The following is a 21,995-nucleotide window of genomic DNA, read 5'->3' as shown; positions in this document are numbered from 1 at the left end:
CTACACATTTTCTACTGGTGATGTTACGGCCTGACCCTCCCTTTAGTAAGGTCCAGTTAAGTCTTTCTTCTTTTAGTTTCAGAGACATATTAATAACATTTAATTTATTGTCTGCTTAGCTGAAGAGCTCACAAATGATGTTTTCAGCTGACAGCAAGTTGTTACCTCCAAAGTGATGCATTTGTTATTGCCCTGTGGGGAAACAGCTGTGTTTGCTCTATTGACCCAAACACTTCCCTCTGTGGCTCAAGTTGTCTGCTGCTCAATTGGGTCTTCCACAACAAAGGCACACTGGTGAACTGCTAGTTTTCTGTTCATAACAAATACATCTCCAGTGCATTTGTAATGCAGACCAGGTGAGGTTTTGCAGTTGCCTGGTATTCAGCAGCTTCCTCTGTCTCCATTGCAGTTTTTGGTACTCATGACTAATTTTGACACCAGCCTCAGTTAATACCTGTTGTGATACTGTTTCATTCTCCATACTGCAAAGCAGCTGTTTTCCATACACCATTTCAATCGTTCAGACAGGCCTATAGAGTTCAACAGACACAAAATTGATTAGATAAGCCATTAGGCTCAAAGGTCTGGAGAGATGTATGTCATCTGAGGCAACATTCACCCCTTTAAAGCCTGGCAGAATCAATTTCTGTCCAGACAGACATACCTAAAAGTACAGTTGGAGAAGGCACCAATCTACTTTTACCTCTTCATAACACGTATCACTAGCACAGAGGAAGGAACTGTTGCCTGGGAGGTGCACAGATATAATAAAAGACTTCAGGTGTTGCTAGGTTGAAGCCAATTCGTATTTGCTTGTATTTTGTGGAGCAGCATATGGCAGCTTTTCACCAAGTCTAAGGTCAATCAGATTTCTAGGCATAGAATAAATTACATGAGCATGTCTTTAACCTGCTAATCACTAGGACAGCACATTTTTCAGCCTGGGCAGCATGCTTTGCCTTGGTGCCTAGAAGAGCTATGTCATTTTTCACTCATGAATCTGCCAAAGTTCACAGCCTCTAGTGTAACCACAACCTGTAAATCATCTGGGAGTCCACCTAAGGATGCTCTGTTCCATGACCCAGTCCTTGCACACCTTTGCCTTCTCAAAACAATGGGAGCCTATCTTCTCCAGTCAATTACTGTGCTTTTACTGTGAACCAGAAAGAGAAGCCATCAGCTGCTTGTTGGCAGTCATCAAGAAGCCAGATGAATGGGCAGAAACACAAAGTGAACTATGTCTGAAGAAAAGACAAGTTCTTCCTCTTCTCACACAGAAATAATATGAAGTAGTAAATATTTGCTCTGAAGGACAGATTAGGATCCCCTGCTGGTTTTCCCCTTATTTTTTGGAGGACCACCCAGTGTATAAAATGAGAGAGAGATATCAGAGAGGCTCCTGCAAATTCCCCAAAGGGTTATAAGTCTTTGCTCAGACAGCAATTGAAAAATGAACAGATGGACTTGCTGTTAGAAGTGACCATGGGAACAGCCATGTGAGCAGAGACCAATAAAAATGAAGGAACTTGAGGGACCTGGGAAATCTTACCAGGAAGGTATTAAGACAAAAGGACTTCAAAAATGGACTGTTTGAGCTGTTATGCAGAAACAGGCCAAAGATGCAGGGAATTTTGAGAAAGAGGCAGTATCAGTAGAGTCCCACCTCTTGCCATACCTTCCCACTGTTGTTCTGTAGCTTATGGGAGAGCCTGTACTTGAGGGAGACCCGTCTATGAACCAGAGCAACACACAGAATCAGCCCTAATCAACACAGTCTCCTAAAAAAATCACAGCCCACCAGCAGAAGAGTATGGGCATCTGATAATCAGAGGTGATGGAGTCCTTAGAGAGAATCCTCTAAGGATTCTTTCTGTCGTACTATTTGCAGTCGTGCATTTAAGTCCTTAGTGCTTTGTGTAAAATTTTGCCTTTTCCAAATATGACAGAAATTGCTTATGCATTTTGCTTTGGAGTGCCCTGCACCTTTTTGTTACCTGACCAATACTGCAAAAGAAATAATTAATCTGATCTTGATCAATATTGTGCAGGACACAACATGGCATTCTTAAGCAGCTTCTTAAACAAGTATTGTAAATAAGTAGAGAAGTTGTTAGTATTTGATATTTTGGCTTGGGAGACACAGAAAAAAAAATCCTGTGTTCCTCATGCTGAAAGGTACTTAGAGCTTTCTTAAACTGAAGGTGGTAAATTCCTAATAGTAGGACTGCACCCAGATTAACCAACTCATGGTAATTCTGTGCTAGGCCTCCTACTGTCCCATTCAAACAAACTGATTACCGAGATAAAAATGTTATTTTTATATACAGATGCACACAAGCACCCTCCACAAATTATATAAAACAGTTCCTCCTAAAGGCTTGTATTACAAGTACCTAATTAGCAGTCAATGAATAAATAATAACACGTATGTGTTAATGGGATAACGCCACTGAAAGGCAAAAAAATTAAACAGTAAGTAATTAAATTGTGGAATGTGCAATTCATCCTCTCCAGCCACCAACCCTGCTGGCAACAGCAGCTCTGGACAAGAGTTAGGCTAATGGACCCACAAGTACATGAGGCTCACCTTATCTGTCCCACACACCACCTGGGCAGTGATTGCAGACACTATTAGCATCTGCTGCCTCCAGCCTCAGGTGTGGAAGCTTCCTGACACCATCTCCAATCTCTTAGGTTGCTCAAGAAACCCTTGAGCTGATTGTGAGCAAAGGGAGGAGGCACTGACCACCAGCTGCAAATGAGATTGACTTTAGCAGAAAGCCTTTCTTCTCTCTGGCTGTCAGAAACCAACTCTCTGGAGATGCTGGAGAATGCAGGCTTGTGAGGTGACCTCATTACCAGGGCTGAGGAAAGCTTCCCGAGGGTAATGAGCCGCAATGCCTGATATGAAGTAGGTATGCACACAGATTTGGCATTTACCTGCTATTCATGTGTTTGATTTTGAAATGAAGTGAAAAAATGCACAAATATCAAGCATGCTTGACAGCCACCACCACATAATGGTGGTTATTTGAACTATAGCCTGCTCCTCTGTAGCACCTGCTATTCCTGCCCAGTCGTGTTATCACACATACGCTTTCTTGATGCCGATTTGTTCCTTTAAGGCAAACATGCATACCCAAAGGCCTAGGTCAGCAGAGTGCTTTACAGTTTTGATACAACCATCCTTCAGCACCAGACAAGCAATACAGAAACAAGACCTTCTTCCTGACTCTGGAATCCTCAACAAACACCACGTTATTTTACTTAGCTATGGTATGAATATCCTGCTTTACTTTCCAAGTTGACAAGGCATAAGGGAACAAATTTAAAAATATTTTTACTCTGGATCATTTTTACTGACACAGTAATAGCTAAATCTTTCTGCAACTTGCCCACTTCCACCAGTATGCTCCTGAAGAGCAGAATAGCTTTGAAAGACAGAAACCTCCGAGAAAGCCACCAATCACAGGATTCCCCTAAACCAAGGTTAAACCTTGCACTCATCACCTCTAAGTAAAGTAGGTTCAGTAAACCTAAATCAGGTACCTAGAACAAAGCAGGTTTCCCATAAATGCCAAGACAAAGCCTTTTACTTTGATCTGACTGATGGTTTTGAATTGACTGAGACTAGACAGGAACCGAACCGCAGTTCCCACATGAGAATGCTGACCCAACATCTGCAAAGTTTGTGGCACAGATAGCCTTTCGTTCGGTTAGACTATCTCAGACAGAGGAAATTACACATGCAAATGGGGACGTGAGTCTCCTTATATTCACTCCTGCTGTTATGACTTCAGGCATGTTTAGGTCAAAGTTTTCTGTGATGAGCAGAATAGCGCAAACAGAATCTGCTACATATTGGGCATATCTTCATTTGATAGCCTTACAAGTTACCTCTGGTATTTAAGAATGCAGCAGACATTAAAACACACATCCTGAATATCACATAGGCTAGCACGGTCAAGTATATGGTCAGGTTAAAAGTATTCATAAAGGATGAGAAAACAAATTGCCAGAATACCATCCGTGTGGCAGTGGGCAGAAGGCATGGAAGGAGATGGGTAACGGGGACTAAGTCATTAGTATCACTGTGTCTGTTCACAAACACCACCATGCTGAATCAAAGCAGATATCTATTAGTTGCCCAATAGCCACATGTTACTTTCCTTCATTACTCAACCTGCTTTAGTTTTATTCTATATAAGCTTAAAACTGTGAGGAAAAAACATAGCCTGTATGGAAAACTGCTGTGGGATTGCAAAAGACATAGAGCTTGCCAAAGAATATGAACTCTAACAAATGTTTTCCTTGTTTATGTGCTCTCTCCAGGCCCTCTTGTTTATGTAAGGGCTCGATATATGATCAGGTTACCTTGCGTCAGCCAGGCTGTGACAATTATCTGTGTGTGCACTTTTGGCCTGTAGCAAATGCAAGAAACTTTAGTATAGTTAAACCCCTTTCACTGCAGGCAAACCTGACACAACTCACCTCACACTCCCTGTGGGGTGGGAGCGTGCACCTAACCCACAGACAGTGAGAGGTTACACCCCAGGGGCCTTACCTGTGTCTGAGACCCAGGATTATGGAAGGCACCCTAAAAGGCACAGGGGGCAGCTTGTCTTTTTTTCTGCAAGTATATTGCACAGGCACACAAATGAAGGACCTACCTGCCACGCCTCAACCTTCTTAATGTCTGCACAGGATCCATTAGTGAAGAGCCCTTTCCCCGGGGTACAGGTGTATATATCCTGCAAGGCGTGGGCAATAGAATACACTGCCAAATACACGTTATAGGATATCCGCAAGTGCGTGTAGTCCATGTACGGTGTCTCCACACTGGTGATGTTCTCATCCCCTGTGCATGGAGGTCGGAAGGCAACCGTTCCATTTCCAGCTCCCAGACCCTCTTCGTGGCCCTTGTGGAAAGAAGTTGAAGCTGGAGAATTTTTGGACCCATCAGGGAGATAACAATTAAACGTCTCCTCCCAAAACTCCTTGGCAAAGCCATTGTTGCTGGACTTCTTGGGATGCACCTTCTGCAGGAACTCACGAAAGCCTGGGATCTGTCCTGCCTTCAACGCAAAGCCAATGGTGCTGCCGATGACACGGAAGAACTCCGGCATGGCTATCAGGGAAGAGCTGGCCCAGGCCTCACTCGCCAGCCAGATCTTGCCAGTGATGTTTCGTCTGACAATCTCTTTGATGAGAGGCTCCAGGTCTGGGCCACTAGAGAAAACAACAATCACCCTCGCTGTGGAGTTCTGGATGACCTCCACCACCTGCTGGATCTCCTCTTCGTCTGAGTACTGGGAGATGAGCTCACTAAAATCAATGCAGATATCTCTCTCCTCTGCCTCTTCCCGGAACTTTTCGATCCCTGGCCGGCCGTAGTCATCGTCAGCTGCAATGGTCCCCACCCAGTTCCAGCGAAAATATTCGATGATATCTGCCATTGCTGTGGCCTGATGCTCGTCATTGGGGATTGTGCGGAGGAAGGACTTGAACTGGTTCTTATTGCTCAAGAGACGACTGGATGAGGCATAGCTGACCTGTGAGAGCACAGTAAACAAATTAAACACACCATGAAGTGAACTGCCTGTGAATAAATTGCCTGCACTTATCTAGCATCACTGTCAACCTGTGTAAACTCAGATGGGATGAAGAGAAGGCTGAGCACCACACTGGCGGCCATGTACTCTTAGCCTGTGGGTGCTCATAATCCATGCTGAGAGTCTGTATGTTCTTGTAGCTGTGGCTGTCTCACAGAGGCACACACACAGGAGCAGCTGCTCCGTCCCAAGGGGGCTGGAGCAAGCTGTAAGGTCAAGGATCTGTGGGAGACAGACACTGCCCCAACCCTGGGGGAATGGCAAACGGGCGAGCCATGGGTGGTCTACACGCACCTCACTGCACTTTCTGCCAATTCCAGAAACAAGAATGTATCTTTGAGATGAATGAGGGTAATGCACATTATCCAGACACAGCACAGGCTTCCTCTGTCCTGAGCCTGACATGGAACAGCAGGCTGCTATTGCCAGCCCGAACCTACTCTGTCTGTCCCTCCTTGCCTCTCACCTCTGTCCCCATCATTAAACAAGCTCCACCAGGCACCGTATATGTGTTATATACAATCCATGCCAACTGAAGAAGAACGATGTTTATCAGTCACCTTAACCTTGTGGAGTGTTAGGGTAATGGAAGTCAATACCACCTGAGCAGTACTTCCTGACTGCTGGCCAGAATCGGCAGAGTAGCCAGTAGGCATTCCATGCTCCATGAGCAACCAGGTTTTATAGTTAAAATAGGATTTTATTTCCTTTTCTAAAGCTTTCAAGACACTTTTTTTTTTTTTTCATAATCTGAACAAGTGCCATATGCTCCTAAAATATAATTTGGATTTTCTACAAGTACTAAGAAAATCATAAAACCCAGAAGAGAATAGTTTAAAGATATGGAGAACTTTTAAAACTCACTCATCTTTGCATTCTGAGATTAGTATCTGAATTGTTTAGGATTGACTCTCATTTGAAAACATCTTCTGTAAACAATTCATTTTGTAAAAAGTGGGAAACTACAGAAAACCTTATCTTCTCCTTAAACTCTTTAATGTTTCTGCAAGAAGAAAGAAAAGGTCTCCTAGTGCAGTTTCAAGGGCCACAGGAGAAATTCAGAGTATAGCTCTTCACAGGCTCCTGCCCAGTGCTACTCTCATCTCTTACAACCTATTGCCAGGAGGTATAGGCAAGGTACCCCACTCGCACAGGTGCTGTGAGGGTACACTGAGCAACAGAAGTCACGGCATTTTCAGTTTCTATGTCAACAGAATGAGTAATGAGCCTTACATTAATTGTAAAATACACCTCCAACTTCTACTGAAATGGAGGGCCTATTAAGCATGGATTTGCTAATGGCCTTGCTATAAATGGCAGAGATAATGTCTATTCTAATGCTGACCAACAACTCCAAGTTTCAAAGCCTGCTTTCAGTTGTCATACTCCAACCACCTGGCTGAGATTTTGTTCCAGAACTGAACCTCCTGACATCTACCCATTTCTGCAACCTCTAGATAAGAGACTCCTGACTCATAGCGCAAACACCATTCCCTGTTCAAAGGGAAAGTCTGAGAACTGCAAACATCTCACCAACCCTTCTTGGCTGCTCCTGTTCACCTGGCAATGCGATGTTTAAATCAGCCCATCAGGGTGTTTATTACACATCACCTTCCAATGCTACCCGGGCAATACCTGAATAGCACACATTGGTCTTAGCTTAAACCATTCTTGGCCTGCTCAGAGACCAAATGTCCATTTTTTTCAGACTCCTGCAAGGGAGTCCAACTGGTAACAGTAGATAGACAAGATACATTACTGTGCACCAGGCAGTCAAGAGTCCTTCCTTCATTTGTGGTGCAGATGGCAATGGGAGCCTTGGCTGAAGTAAAGTATCTTCTCAGGACAGACTGAGAGTGCAGTGTGACACAATCTTGTTACAAGGACTCTTATGAGTTCTGATGCCTCTATTCATTTTAGAAGAGGAATTGGAAATGTTTGGCTATACAGGGCAACACAAAATGGATAAGGCCAAGCACTTTTCCCAAAGTTGTCTTCAGTGTGGAAATCTAAAATCAAAAGCAACAACATTAAGATATAACATGCTAGCCTCACACTTCACTTAGACTCTTCTCAGTGCAATAGGCTTCTTAAACAAAAGGATGGGACCACGGATGCTGGCACTGGCCCCAGTAGAGTCAGCAGACAACAAGAAGGTTGCTGCAACATAGGAGGTAGTACAACTACACCACCTCACACATGACTCCAGGACAAGGGGGGCTCATATCCATATGCCTTCACAAACCCCTAGGAGCCCCTAGTGCAAAAGAAAGTCAGGTCAGCCCAGAAGAAACCTTCACAGCATCTGTTCAGCACTGGCAACAACTTTACAGATCACCTATTTGAATGATCAGAGATGCTGAGACTTAAGAGTAGCTGGTAGTGACTGAACTCTGCCTTAAGTTGGCTCTGTGGGAGTTGGACACAACTAGACAGCGATCATGGTGAAGTAACATCACAACTGACCTGTCAAGGCTCGCAACTGCCAATGACTGACCTAAAATACCCATGTTCACAGACTAAACCACTCTAGAGGACTCAAGACCTCCTAGACTAAGTTGCTGTTGGCTGAATGTTGTTGTTGGCTGCTTGGTAACTTTTGTGTTTGGGAATTGCAAATTGCTAGCAAGACATAGCTCTGTCCTAAGGGAACCCACACATTTCGTATCGTTTCTCTCTTTGAGGTTCTATTGGAAGTGGCAAAGATTAAACAAGCTTTGTTTAATCTCTGCAGAGCAGAGAAGCAGGCCACTTCTGTAACCTAAACAGGAGCGGTGAGAGCGTACCTGAGGTATGTAAAAGAGTCCCAGCAGATTGGCCACAGCGGTGGAGATGCCAGAGCCGGTTGCCCCCACAACTGCAATGGTGGAAGGGATATGTTCTGAGCAGTTGCAGAATTCATCCAGGTTCAAGGAGTCTATCTTGTTCTGGGCCACAAAACTCAGTGTGGCCTCCAGGGCTTTAGAGACTGTATTGCAAGTGTCAAATATCCTGTATCCCAGGGTCATGTTGGGAAGGAGAGTTGGGCTACTGTTTATTTCTTCTATGGCAAAGATCATAGCCTGGAGCCAGCGGAAGCCTCGGAAATTATACCTGGGGGAGCAAAAATAAAAATAAAAATAAAATGGAGTGGGTGAGAAGGAAGGAAACAGAGGACCAGGACCAAGACAGAGGGAAAAATTCTAGGCACAAAAGGCAAAAGCAGCTTATGCTATTTGTTGCATCCTACTAAATTTGGAAAGTTTTGCTTTTGTCTTTGGCGGTTGCAAAAGAGGTGTGCATACGCTACAAGGTTTTGTTCCAGTTTTCAACTTTTCATTTTGGGAGCTCGCTTCAAAGGCTGAAGATAAGATGAACTTTTCTAAGTCCCATGAAGTCTGGAAAAGTTGAAAGAGAGCATGCCAGGGGTGTTGGCTCTGGCCTGCCCCTTCTGCTCAGGACCCTACACCTGGCTTGCACGACTGCTGAGGCAAATGCTCTGACAAAGCTACACCTACCAGGCCTCCCTGCAGGCTCCCCTGACACGTTTCGGAATGCAGATGGCAGTGTCTGCTAAGCCTGTGCTGAGCAGGGTGCTGCCAGAGACCCGGGCTCAGGGATGCCGGGTGTGTCAGCTCCGCAGGGCTTTAGGCAGGAAGAGCAAGCTGAGACAGCACTGGAACGTCACTGGAGGCACAGGTGCCTGGGGGCTCTGCTCATGGAAATGTGGCCTCACATCACACAGTCCACACTGACAGAGGGCACAGTCAACCTGTTCATAGCCAGCCAGAGAATGCAGACACACTATGAACACAAATCCTAGCGTAACCTGCTAACTGCTCATTAGATACTGCAGTGCTTTCACCTGAAGGAATAACTTTTCTCATTAGTATAGTGCTTTCACACATTTGCTTTAGACACAAGCTCAGAAGATGCCATCAGAGCTGGCCTGTGAAATTGAAACTGCTTTTGAAGCCTCGTCTGTTCACTAAAATGGAGCAGCAGGGTTTTCTGACTGTCTCTCAGCTCTGCATGCAGCTAACCCAGAGACGGGGAGTGGCGGCACGTGTGCTGCAGGACCTGGGAGTCCCTGTTTAGAGCATCCTCACAGGGGCTGACAGTGAAAGAAGCTAATGCAGAGTGAGTGATTACTTACCTGAAAAAGAGAAGCTTCTTTTTGGAAAGCAGTGGGAAGAAAGTAGCTTAAATAAATGTTACTCTCAAGTTTTATTTACTGTGTTTTCTCCTGTAAAAGTTGCACAAGCAATCAAGATGTGTGCCTGTGAAGCTGCCATGGTTTAGGGTAATTCAGCTGGTATGGCAGAATCTTTAATGAACTGAAACCTGCCCTTTCTCATAATGCATTGTGGGTCAGGATAGCAGCTAGTTTGCAGTTTTGCGTGGAATTGCAGCTGGAAACAAGAAACTGCCAAAGCCGTTATGCTTGAGATCATTGGGAAAAATGATGGGCCCCAGAACTGGATGAGCCTGGGGAAATAGCCTGTCCAGGAACAGATTCTATATGAAATGGTAATTTTTAGGTTTCACATGAGTGCCATTTTGAAATTATTTGAGAGATTTTTTCCATTACCAAGGTGAAGATTTCTCAAGATAAGCTTCATGAAAACATGAACTTTCAATCTCTGAGACATATTACCGGAACAATTTTTTAATTGCTCCATTAAATTAATTGCTTCCAAAGTTGATGTTAGCTATGTTTGAATTCTTCAAAGCTGAATGAACATAGCCACATTATGTCCATTCCAGGAGTTTTATCTGACTCATCTGGGATCAGAATTTCTAAAGATACAGCCTCTAAGGTTTACCTTTAAGTCTTAAAATCTGCATTTATTCAAGTTGATTTCACCTGCTCCAGACATCTTTGGCCAGCTTCCAAATGAGGTTCTGCTCTGAGGCTGTACCTCAAAGACAAGACAGCACAGTTTCAGTACAGACCTTTTCAGGTCAGAAAGTTTGAGTTCAATAAAAATCCTTAGTTATAACTTCTGATCAAAGAGACAGCTAGCTTTTCTAAGATCACTCTTTAGAAAATGGACACCCTTTAGAACACAGGAGTGTGGGTTACTGTTATAAGTAATTTGGTCATTTGGATTATTTTTTGCTGTCATTTGAAGCCATTAAGGGGTGAGATGCAACGGGAGAGCTCTGAAATAACAGGGCAAGTCTCACAGTGAATGAGACAATAAGTGTTGTGTACAAAAAAAAGACACTGACTGCCTCACGTGGTCAGTAATGCCTTCTAGGACGAATGGCAACAAGGAAGGGTTTTGTGACTTCTTTAAAAAGCTAAACGTGTTGCAGGTTTTTTTAATTACAATGAAAATAGGATTTGAAGCAAGGAACTATATTCAGGGTTCTCATGTAAAAGAGAAAAATCTGAAAGCATTTTCAATATTTAAAGGCAAGACTGCTGAGAAGCTGGGAAACTCAGAGGTACCACTATACCACTGAGAAAAGCTTCACGTTTGAATATTTGTAACAGTAAATTTAAGCCTGCTCACGTTAAATTATACAGGTGGATTATGACACAAAATAGTTTTGCCTCCTTGACAGCAATATGGCTTAATTTTTTTTTAAAATGCTACAAGGTGGTATCTTCAAAAGCAGTGAGAACAGGATTGTCTTCCCCTTGACTTCAAAGAAAATGTATGCCATGTAGGTTGGTAAATGCAGACTAAGACAAATGATACCCAGTTGCTTTTATTTTCCTTTCTGACATATGCTCCTGATGAATGTTTATTTACAGCATAAGGCCTGTGCTACAGGTACTTGAGTTTGGGTTGGTTTTATTTTGGAGGGTAGGGGGTGTTTTCTCACTCTGCCTCCTTCAATACTTGATAGAGCTTCAGACAAGGTCTCATTTTGTTAACTAATACAGTGTTGTATCGGTACTGTAGCACGGATATGGTCAAATCCATGTCAGTGCCACTGAACTAGTCTAAATGAACCAAAATGTCATGATTCCTTCAATCCCTGTGAATGAAAAAGGTGTGGATAACTTCTCTTCTGTGGTACTGTAAGACCCCAGGAATGTGCTGCAGATAGGTTCCTTTTGGCTTGGTGTGTGCATGAGTGATGGGTAAGAGCAGCCTCTGAATTGGGCAGCAGGCTCCACCAATCCAGCTGACCTCCTGTGCCATGCTGCTGCTGTGACCAACATGACTAGTCACTGGAATGCTCTGTCAACCATGCAGAAATTTCACAGGTAATTTTCATTAAGAAACTGCAAAAGATTTGCCAACAGAAGCAAACTTCTCATTAGATTTCCAGAATCTTTAAATAGGTACTGATATTTTCTTGATAGAAAATATGCAGCCTCCAAACCTTATTTTCTGCCATATTACTTTACAAGTACATTAGCATAGTCTTGTATTTTAACATTTCTGAAATGTGGTGCTATCAACAGTGGCCATTGAGTTCTAAATGAGAGCTTAATGTAAATAATTTAGTGCCCAAAGGTGCAAATAGGAATTTTTATTTACACTCAGTTCTTTAAAGGTTCCCCTTCTGATGCCTGTCAGAGTATGCAACCCACCGATCTTTCTATTCCCAGGCAGTAGCACAAACAGGGGAAGAGAAATCAGAAACAATTCCTCCACAAATCCTCATTTTAATTATCACATCTGCAGGGGACAGATAATCTTTGCAGCAGCCCAGACTGCTAGACAGCAAACTCACAGGATCTCCCTGACTCACTCAGGTTTCCTTCTGGTTGGTATAAATGTGTCTGTCAGGGGGTGCTCAGGACGACTTAAACGTCTCAGTCAATGTCACAAAGCAAGGGTATGTAAACTATATGACACAAGCTCACTGGTGGTCTAAGTTCCCCATAGCTCCATCCTCTATTTGTTTCCCTGTTAGTTTGTCAGATTTGATTTGAACAGCTCTTACTATCTGGATCCAGCAAGGAAATTAGTCCTGATCCTTGTCGGTCTCCATAAAGGAATGATTCACAGCCTCATGTGAATTCATGACCTTCATTTGTCAATGCTTGTAAGGCAGTAAATGAAAAGCAAGAGAAGATGAAGGAAAAGAAGAAGTAATGTCAAAGCTGTACATAAAGCTTTCACTTACTTTCCCATATCCAAGAGGTACTTTTATTCAAGAGTGGTGGCAAAGCCTGCATACGCCTCTTGGCTCACGCCACGACTCCTCTTTCTCTAGTGGTTGTATGCACATACTAATTTCTCTGTCCTCTCTAGATTTCCAGTACATTAATTACATGTTATTGCTGCTACTACCACTGCTATTACTAAACTATGCAAAGGGGAGACCTTCAGTCATTTGTTGGATTCCTGCAGTCAGCTGGTATAATGAGTTGCTTACCTCTCTTGCAAGGTAGGGCTATGGGTAAGGGAATTGGGCAAACCAAAGAAAATTAAAAATTAAAAAATTAAAATTCACAAAGTGAGTGGAAAAGAAAGAGGGAAAGGAATTAATTTGGCTTTAGCAAGGAAATTTTAAATATCATGTTATCACTTCAGTTCTACAGTGGGATTAGTGAATACATCTGCAAGGGTTGGAATTAAAATTCTCTGTTCTCTTAGAGGGACACACAGACCCAGCGAGCTAAAGGGCCCTGGAGCCATGCTCTGTCAAGTCCTGCACTGTGACATGGGGACAACGTCTCACCACAATTTCACAGCCTGAAAGCTATGTCACAGTGTGGGACATTGGCTAGATTGCTGCCCAGAATACAGGAAATATGCATTAAAAATGATGACCTAGTGACACTGTATCGCAGCTCAGTAAAGACAAATCCTCACTGCAGAGGGGGAGGGTATATCAGTTACAGCAAGAGGAATACTTGTGGATAGCCCATTTGTGCAGTGAGGTTAATAATACCAACAATACCACCACCACCACCAATACTGCTAATCTACCCAAAATCAAGAAAGGACAGAGAAATCAGGTCATGAATAGGCCTCTGTGGGTGCTGACAGGGAATGGGGATGAGAGGTTGCTTGTGCTGTGCTCAGCCTCCACCTCCACTGCACGCATCAGATACACATCAGCAAATGTTGTGAGGAAAGTTGCTGCAACAGCACCTCAGGCGGACAACGACAGAAGGGGTATTTATATCAAATGGGGGATACTTGATTGCTTAAGCAATAAACAGGAAACAAAATTGTTGTCACTTTCTGTACTCCGATCTGACATCTGGTGTGGCAAAATCATGAGTAAGTTTTCACTTTGGACTCTATAGCTCAATGCTTAAAGCATGAAGATGAATTTTCAGCAGAAACAGCACAAAAAGAAAAGAGAAAAGATCATTATTGTTTCCTTTTCCTTTTGCTGCTGAGTTATGTATATAGCTTTCCAAATAATCATGTGCAAGGTATGGACAGTAGCTTCAGGCCAGTACATACACTGAGATGAAAGGGAAAGATGCTGTGCCACAAGAGTGTGAACAGTGTGAAAACTTAAAAAGCGGAGAGAAAACTGTCCTACCCATTTTGAAAAACACTGTTTGGGAGCATAGGTATGGCACTGAACACAGTTAAATGTGTGGGAAAACATCCAAGCAGCACAGATCAGGTTCAACAGTCCTCAAAACAAAGGAAAGCCATGTTATCTTAAATTGATATTGAACTCCAGAAGAGACTGAGGCAAACCACCCACAGGGTTTCAGTGGGACCCTTAGGTTTTGGTTTCAAAGCAAGGATGGTCTGATGATTTGCTGCTGGTGCTGCCTAATGGAGAAGAGTACGAGGAAAGAGAGAGGACGCCCACACTTCTAGAGTGTGACACGGATCTTAGGTCTGTGTCTAATTCTTTTATGTGGTATGAGATACATTTTCCTATGTAATAAAGAGATTAACAGCTGTAAACAGCCATCTAAAAAGGGAACAGGTATAGAACTGATCAGCCTCAGCTTCTAAAAGATACAGCAGCACTGGAGAAGGCTCAGAGAAGAGCAACAAGGGCAGTGAAAAGTATGGGACAGATTTAGCACCTTTGGTTTGGCCAGGTACAGCCACACTTACACGTCTCTAGTGGATTTCCCATCCTACAAAAGTTTTTGACAGTACAAGATTGGGGAGATTTTACTTCAGAAAGAAACTGGAGCTTTTTTTTTTTCCCCAGAAAATATGAGTTCAATCATTCCATACTAGCCAGCTACCCAGAACTGAGGAAACCCAAATGTGATATGAAAGTCTCTACCTCATGACCTGAAGAATGTACTGGACTCTTACTCAGCATGCAACAACCCTGCCACAGGCTACTATCTAGTAATGGAGTCAAAAACCAAAAAGGACCACCATGGTTGTGATGAAAGATCTCTGTACAAGTCCAGCCAGAGAAATTTTCTGACTTAAATACTGCATAAAATACAAAATCCCTTCAGGAAAAATATTTTATCTCAATTTAACATGTAACCATAACATGGGATGTACATAAACTGTCCCATAGTTTAATTATCTTCATCATTAAAATCTGATACCTAGTCTCAAAAAGTCTTCTTAACTCAATCTCTTTTGAATTAACCCTTTCCTGGAAATGGACTTTTTCTGGTAAATATGTGTACAGTGAAGGAACTCCCAGTCATCTCTGGTCTAATCATCCCCTTCTTCCCATCATAGTTGCTACTGCCCCTGTAGCTAGATCTCCAACCTTCATTAAGTATTCTCTCTCCACTTGCATTGTGCTGTCAACTCACAATTTACCTGGTTCCCTGAAGGAGTGCAGCAAAGTGCCACAAATTCCTGCCTCTTCAGTCAGCTCCTCTCTCTTGCACCTGCAGTTTCTTGGTGCAGGAGTAGTAGGAACACAGATTTTACCCAGGTAGATTTCAGGTGGATGATGCCTTTTAACAGATCAAATGCCACCCAGAAGAATCTCCCATTATGTCCTTAGAACAGCTGGTGTGTCTTTTCAGGATTTGCCTGCTGTTGGCAGTGCTACCTCACCAACAAATCTTTTGCCAATCACACACTTGTAGTATTCCTGAGGGAACATTCCCTGTGATCTACTCTAATAATGTGACTATGTCAAGACTGTCACCAATGTTAACCCAGCACTGACAGGAATGAAAACTATTCAGTTTGCAAATATCTGCATTGTCCTGCCTGCTACCTTGAGCAGGTGAAGAAGACAATGGAGCTGAAAACTTCCACTGCTTTTCAGCATTCCACTATTAAAATGCTGCATCTGGGAGAGAAAAAAAAAATTATTTTCATCTGGCAGAGCTTCTTGCTCCATAAAATAGAAATTCCACATACATTTAATTTCTTGTGCATGCACAGAAGAAGCCAAAAGAACTCCTGCTTAATTACACTTTTTTCTGTGTGTTCCCCTTGAGACCATCTGGGGATGATCTCATAACCTAGATGGATGTGTCTTGCTCAGTGTTTCAGTGAGAAACGGCACCTGAAATCTGTGAGTACAGCAGGGATGCTGTGCTGAGTCGCTCTTCATTGCCATAAACTGTACTAGATTCCCCACTCTAGGATGAAAGGTCCAAATAATTCCAAGTATGCAATTTTTCACGTATGCTTACAGAAGAGGTCTCATAACACTGAAATGTTTCCCTGTGCATGGTAATGGCAAAACTCCCAATCAATTTCTTCTATTTTGTTTATATGACATTTCAGTTGCAATCAGTTTCTGTCACATTTTCCACTTATGTGCATTATGTGCAGGGCTGTAAGGTTAAAAATTCCTCATGTTTCATCATAAAAATGGCTACACTTCAACAATAAGATAATTTGTTTTCATGTACATTTCCCCTTCCAGGCTTAACTGGCAAAGGCTTAAGATAAAATTTATATGCACTGTTTGCACAGAATAAAAGCACTCTGGGTTAGGAAAGTCTGGGTAAGGAGTTCAAGTGTGGGACTTTGTAGAGGTCCTAAAGAGACATCCATGTGCTCAGTGGCATGATTCAGAAGAGTGACCTATGTCACTTCCAGCTATTCACTTGTGTAGGCAACTGAACAGTTTGTAAAGTCTTAGAAGATGAGAGGCAGAACTGGAGAAAAAAAATTGCCCCATTTTGTTTACTAAGCTATTTTGCTATGCACAACTGTATTCAAATGAACTTAAGGGTACTATGGGTTATTTTCTGTTCTTCTGCTAGGAAAGCTGATTTTCAGGTACTATTCAAATGTCCACTGTGAATGGCCAAAGAGATCAGTATGTTCTTGTTTTGGCAGTTTTAAGTAATACAAAGATCGCCCTTTTTCTCTGCCTAAATATTACTTATGTTACTGTTCAACATACCCATTTCCTGTCTTTATACACTTGGTTTTTTTCTATTATTTCCACCATACCTTCCCACTGCCTCTACAAGCACCAGATCGCAGGCCGTGTTCACACAATGAGTGGCATATCACCTGGAGTCAAGAAAGATCAAGACTTCCTCACCAAAACTTTTTATTTTCCCTTTCTGTGGCTTACCTTATACACTCCACTGATTCTGGTCTTGATTTTAGATCTTGGTCTTTAGCAGCCACTCCAAAATGAATAGGGAACAATCCTCCGAGAATAATGTCTCCCTTCTTCTGTGCCCGTTGGTTTGGTCCATAGGCAGCAGTGTTCCAGGTAAACAGCAAAAGAATCAAGCAGCAGCTATATAAAGTCATCGTTCCTCTTTTCACCAAGGGGTTATAGGATGCAAAATTGGAAAAGATGATGTAAGAAAGCAGATGTCGTAATGTCTGTGCTTTTCCTTAATACAGCACAGAGAGGATTTGGGACACATGTCTGCAGGGGGGTAAGCAACAAGGTGGGAGCCACAGTGCTGGTGTTCCTCCCTCTGTCTTCTCCATTGCAAAACAATTCAGTGGTCTTTCTTTCTTCATAACCAAAGCATTATGGAGAGCCCATCTCTGAGAACTGTAAAAGAAAGATAAGAAAAGTGAGCCTACCTATGCACCAGGGCCCCATGCTGCCATGTTGGTTCCACTTTGTCAAATGAGCCCTTCAGTATGTCCCTGAGGCTGCTGCCACTCAATAGCCTGCCTGGTACACATACCAACCTTGGCAGAGTAAGCCAGGCAGCCCGGTCATGCCAGCCACGCCTCCTCAAACAAGTGTCACACCTAATTCTCTATCACACATGTAAAGTGAGTTACTGCATCTTCCTGTGGTTCTCTGTGATGGGCCACAGGAGACCCTGTAACACTTGTGATCAGACCTCCATGAACAGAGCACCCTGTGAGACACCTGGATGGCAACAGAGGATTAAGGAAGCATCAAGTGCAGTAAGAATCAAACCCTTCTCTTTAGCAAAGATCCATGAGAATCTTTCAATGTTGGTCCATCCCCTCCTTTCCACTGGTCATTCTTGACTCTCTAGTTTGAACTTACCCTTGCTAAAAATGACACAAGAGGTTTTTCACATCGAAAGTAAGCATGACTTCCAGGGAAGCATCTGAAACCAAGATAATGAATGATGAAGGTTTGAAATGTTTGGTGATCATGTCATTGCACACTTCGCTGTAAAGCTTTGAAGCCTGACTCCTGGGGATGAGAAACACTGCAACTTCTCAGTGCTCAATACATTTTCTCTGCAGCACATCTACAGGCCTGCCAAATGAAGAACTAACTTAATTATGCCGTATGACAATGGTTATGGGGAGTGGGGAGGAGGTAGCACAAAAAATTCACAACAAACAGCTCTTCAGCCTATTTGGAATAGGTCTCAAAGCTTGTAGTAAAAACCTAAAGTTGCTCAAATTCAGAATACAAGCTAGGCATATGTTGCTAATGCTGAGTACGTTTAATTTCTGAAGCAAGTCATCAAGAGTTTTTGTATGCCAAGAACTTTTTTATGAGGATGACTTATTATGCACTAAATGTACTTAGAGAGGTTTGACCTCTACCTAGATCAAAAAAGGAGCTACTGCAGGGAAACACTGTGATCATGGAGGTTCTTCTAGTAGCCAGACTTAATGCTGTATTATCGCCACACATTTGGAAATATTTCATTCATTTTTGTTAAAATGAAGGTCCACACCCAGCAGTCAGTGGGAGAAGAGAGACAAAGCTCACATCATCCTCATGCCTCTGAGGTCAACTTGCTTAGACACCTGAGCAGATGCTGCACTTCTCTCTGACCAGTCTACTCCAAACTGTTTTTCGGTCCTGGCTCGAACAACTGCATTTTTATTGGCAAGGGCTATCAAATCTTTGGCTAGAGATCAAAACATGTCTAGGCAAAGAATTTTCTTCCAGGAAATTTGGAGTAAAACATTTTGTAGGAACATACTGGTTTTCACATGAAAAAACATGTATTTCATGCTCACAGAATCGAAGTGACTAAACCCAAAGTCAGAAACTCCCATTTTTTTACAAACTAGTCTACTAGGTTCCTACTCCTGAATGGAGATTTCAAAACCACCTTCAAAATCTGAAATATGGACATGAAATATGCAGCTGCTGACACTAGCAGTCAGAAAACGTTTTGGGCTGTTTCTCTGGCAAGCAATTGGAGTTATGTCACACTGATCTAGGCAAGGTGCAATATCATCTATCACTTGTGAGCATGTTGTTGTAACATCTGACTGGTACCTTTTACTGAGGAGCCTCTGGTGTGGGCATGTGGTCCTTTGACAGCAAGATGACAAAATTTTAAGTAGAGCCAGGATTAGGAGATGACAGAGCAGTGCAACAAAAGAGTGTCCCCAAGTTTTTGTGTTCTCATTTTTCCTGGCAGATGGATGGTGGTTCTTGCTTCATTGGTGCCCAACAGAATAAGGAAGGAAACAGTTTGCCACATTTCAGTGAGGGAAAGATCATCTTACTCCTAGCATTTATGGATTCAGGAAAAAAGATATGAAAAAGCATATCAGACATTTTTTAGATTGATGTTTTTTCTCTCCACTTGTCTGAGTCAAAGTCTGCCAGGTCCAATGAGATGAATTGCTGAAAGGCAAAAAATCATTGCAGTCCCTTTCCATTCTGTCCCGGTTCACAAAGCCGTCCTGCTAGCTGGTGCCCCATGGAAATACCTGCGATCATCTGCAGAATGGACATGTGGTCTTGTGGCAGGAAGAAGGCTGTGGACTGCTAGCTGCAGAAGAGAGATTTACGCCGTGACCTGCTGCCTTGGCAGACAGGCAGCATTCCTGTGCAGACAGCCAGACACACGGTGGATGTGCAGCAAGCTCAGCGCTTCAGGAGCACATCAAACCCACTGCAGATGGGGAGGTCAAGTAGGCTGTGCATGCTGTCTAATCTGCTCACAGCCCACTGCCTGCTCCAGTGCAAGGACCACTTCGGGAAGTTTCCACCCACATGGAGAACTGTGGCCAGAGCATCCCTGCCACTACTCTGCCTGTCCTTCTTCCCAAGCGCTGCTCAGATCAGACAGCAGGGAGACATGGTGTCAAACTGTTCTGCTGTCAACTTGTTCCTCGCTGCCATCTTTCCAAGGACACCCTCCCCAACACTGGTACTGAGGGGAGGTCAGCACAGGCGGGGACACTACTTAGAGGCAAGACATTTGAAGCAGGGAGGATAATTTCTGAAGGGAGGCTGCAAAGATTTGGGATGTTCTGACCAATGCTATTCAGCCTAGGGCATCCCCTCCCCTGCCTCCCTCCCACCTGGCAAAGAGAGCTGGGCCACTGCGTGCTCCTGCAGGCGCAGAGATGGAGGCAGCCAGTCATGGGGTCCCCTGAGCCCGGGCAAGGAGCCCTTCATAGGACTTCTCCAAGGTGGGCCAGGATCAGTGACCTCCCCATCTGCCACGGGAAGAGGGTGAACTCAAGACCACAGCCTGCTGATTTATTACTCTGATTTTCTGCTTTTCCTTTAACAAAGTTTTCTTTTACCTTTGGGGTTCTTTGCTTATGAAAAAATAAACTTTTCATCATGAACAGATAGACAATGTAATTTAATTTGCTGGGATGCTAGGGAGGGGTTTAAGCTGATGCTACTGAACATTTAGCAACCACTTTTTGCCAACAGACAGTGTGTGACTGAAGTATTAAATGCAGAAAAAGTTCACATTCTTATTTCTCTTTTATCACAGTAGGCAAAGTTAAAAGATCTGAACTGGTAAAATAGGATTCATTTTAAAACAGCATTTACAACACTCAGTACTCCAAGGTACCATTCAAGAGCATGAAAAGGATTAAACAATAGAAACAAAGGTAATACTTGGCATCCTCCTTAACAGTTTTGAACAATCAATCCTCAGGGACAGGACACAGAACTGAAATAATATCATTGGTGCTATCTGTGAACAAGATGGGTTGTGCATATATAAAACACACTCCTGAGGCAACAAACTGAGGGATAAATGTCCAAAGAACCACTGGCACAAAATGATATCCAGGAAAAGCAAAACCAAGGGTATGCACAGCTCCTTGTAAAACAGTGTCAGAATTTACAACTCTCCATACTTAAATATCAACTACAGCTGGGAAACCAAGTATCTCAAATTCAAATGCTCTCTATGCCTGAGGCTGAAAATATTTGAAGATACCTATTTCCTGATGAACAGTTATTAACTTGCTGCCAGTATCCCAAGATAATATCCTCTAGCATCGCCTTTTGTTGTGGCAAATCTTCCTTTTCTTTATTTCTCTTTTCCTTAATTGCATTAAAATTATGAGCCTTTTCCTTATTAAAGGAAGGCATTATGCAGCCAAAGATTGAATTACCTGCTAACACATGCCTGAAGACATAAAACTTAGCAAAATACTGGTGGAAATTATACTACTAATAGAACAAATTACTGTGGTGCTGAAGTTTTAAGCTAATAAATTAAAAAGACTAAATTAACAAGCAACTGAATTAAGAAAGAAGCTTGAAACCTATTGCTTTTCTTCTCTTTGCAAATATTTTTACATTTAAAACACATTATTTAATATTAGCACATACATTCTTTGATTATAAGCTCTTCAATGCAGAACACCCTTACATATATAAAGTAACTACAATTCCGTAAGATTTCTTTTGCAAGAAAAATGTAAAAGTATTGTCACTTCCATTTTTTTGGGACACAGCCCTGATTTGAATCCTCCTACCTTGTTTAAAAATAGTCTGTGATTTTTTTTCCCACTCTGTTTTGTAACTGCCAGACCTTTTGATTTTGAATTCTCTTGGAAATGGAAATGAAGTAGTAGCTGTCCCACCTAAGCTTCAGCAGAGGTACTTAAAGTGTTTCCAGGAGCAGGGGGAGACATCAGGCCATTACTGTCGTGGCAGAAATGGTACCTGAGAGGGGAGAGATGGTACCCAGGGTACAGTCATGGGTATTTGAAAGGCTTGCAGCAGCCAGTACCATTTTGCTAGTTGAACTAATGTTTTAGTTGTCAAATTAAATCATGCAGAAAAGCTAGAAAAGCTCAAGCTTTGTTCTTTGGGTGAAAAGAAGCTGAATGGCACACTCGTGGCATCTATTACTTATGAAGTACTTCTTAATCAAAC

General features: G+C 42.8%; 1 protein-coding gene across 1 annotated transcript in view; it reads right to left on the bottom strand.

The window, feature by feature from the left end:
- The window catches only part of CASR (calcium-sensing receptor), a 39,066-nt gene extending 21,624 nt beyond the window's left edge, over nucleotides 1–17,442 (bottom strand). The window contains exons 1-3 of the mRNA XM_008940459.1: nucleotides 17,013–17,442; nucleotides 8,399–8,705; nucleotides 4,671–5,552 (exon numbers count right to left, since the gene is read on the bottom strand). Coding sequence (XP_008938707.1) covers nucleotides 4,671–5,552; nucleotides 8,399–8,705; nucleotides 17,013–17,197 — 1,374 coding nt within the window. The 5' untranslated portion in view covers nucleotides 17,198–17,442. The remainder of the gene's footprint in view (nucleotides 1–4,670; nucleotides 5,553–8,398; nucleotides 8,706–17,012) is intronic.
- Between the last annotated feature and the right edge of the window lie 4,553 nt (nucleotides 17,443–21,995).

Source organism: Merops nubicus, unplaced genomic scaffold (genome assembly GCF_000691845.1).
Source record: "Merops nubicus isolate BGI_N331 unplaced genomic scaffold, ASM69184v1 scaffold11115, whole genome shotgun sequence".
NCBI lineage: Eukaryota > Metazoa > Chordata > Aves > Coraciiformes > Meropidae > Merops > Merops nubicus.
This window is presented reverse-complemented; position numbering and strand designations above follow the sequence as displayed.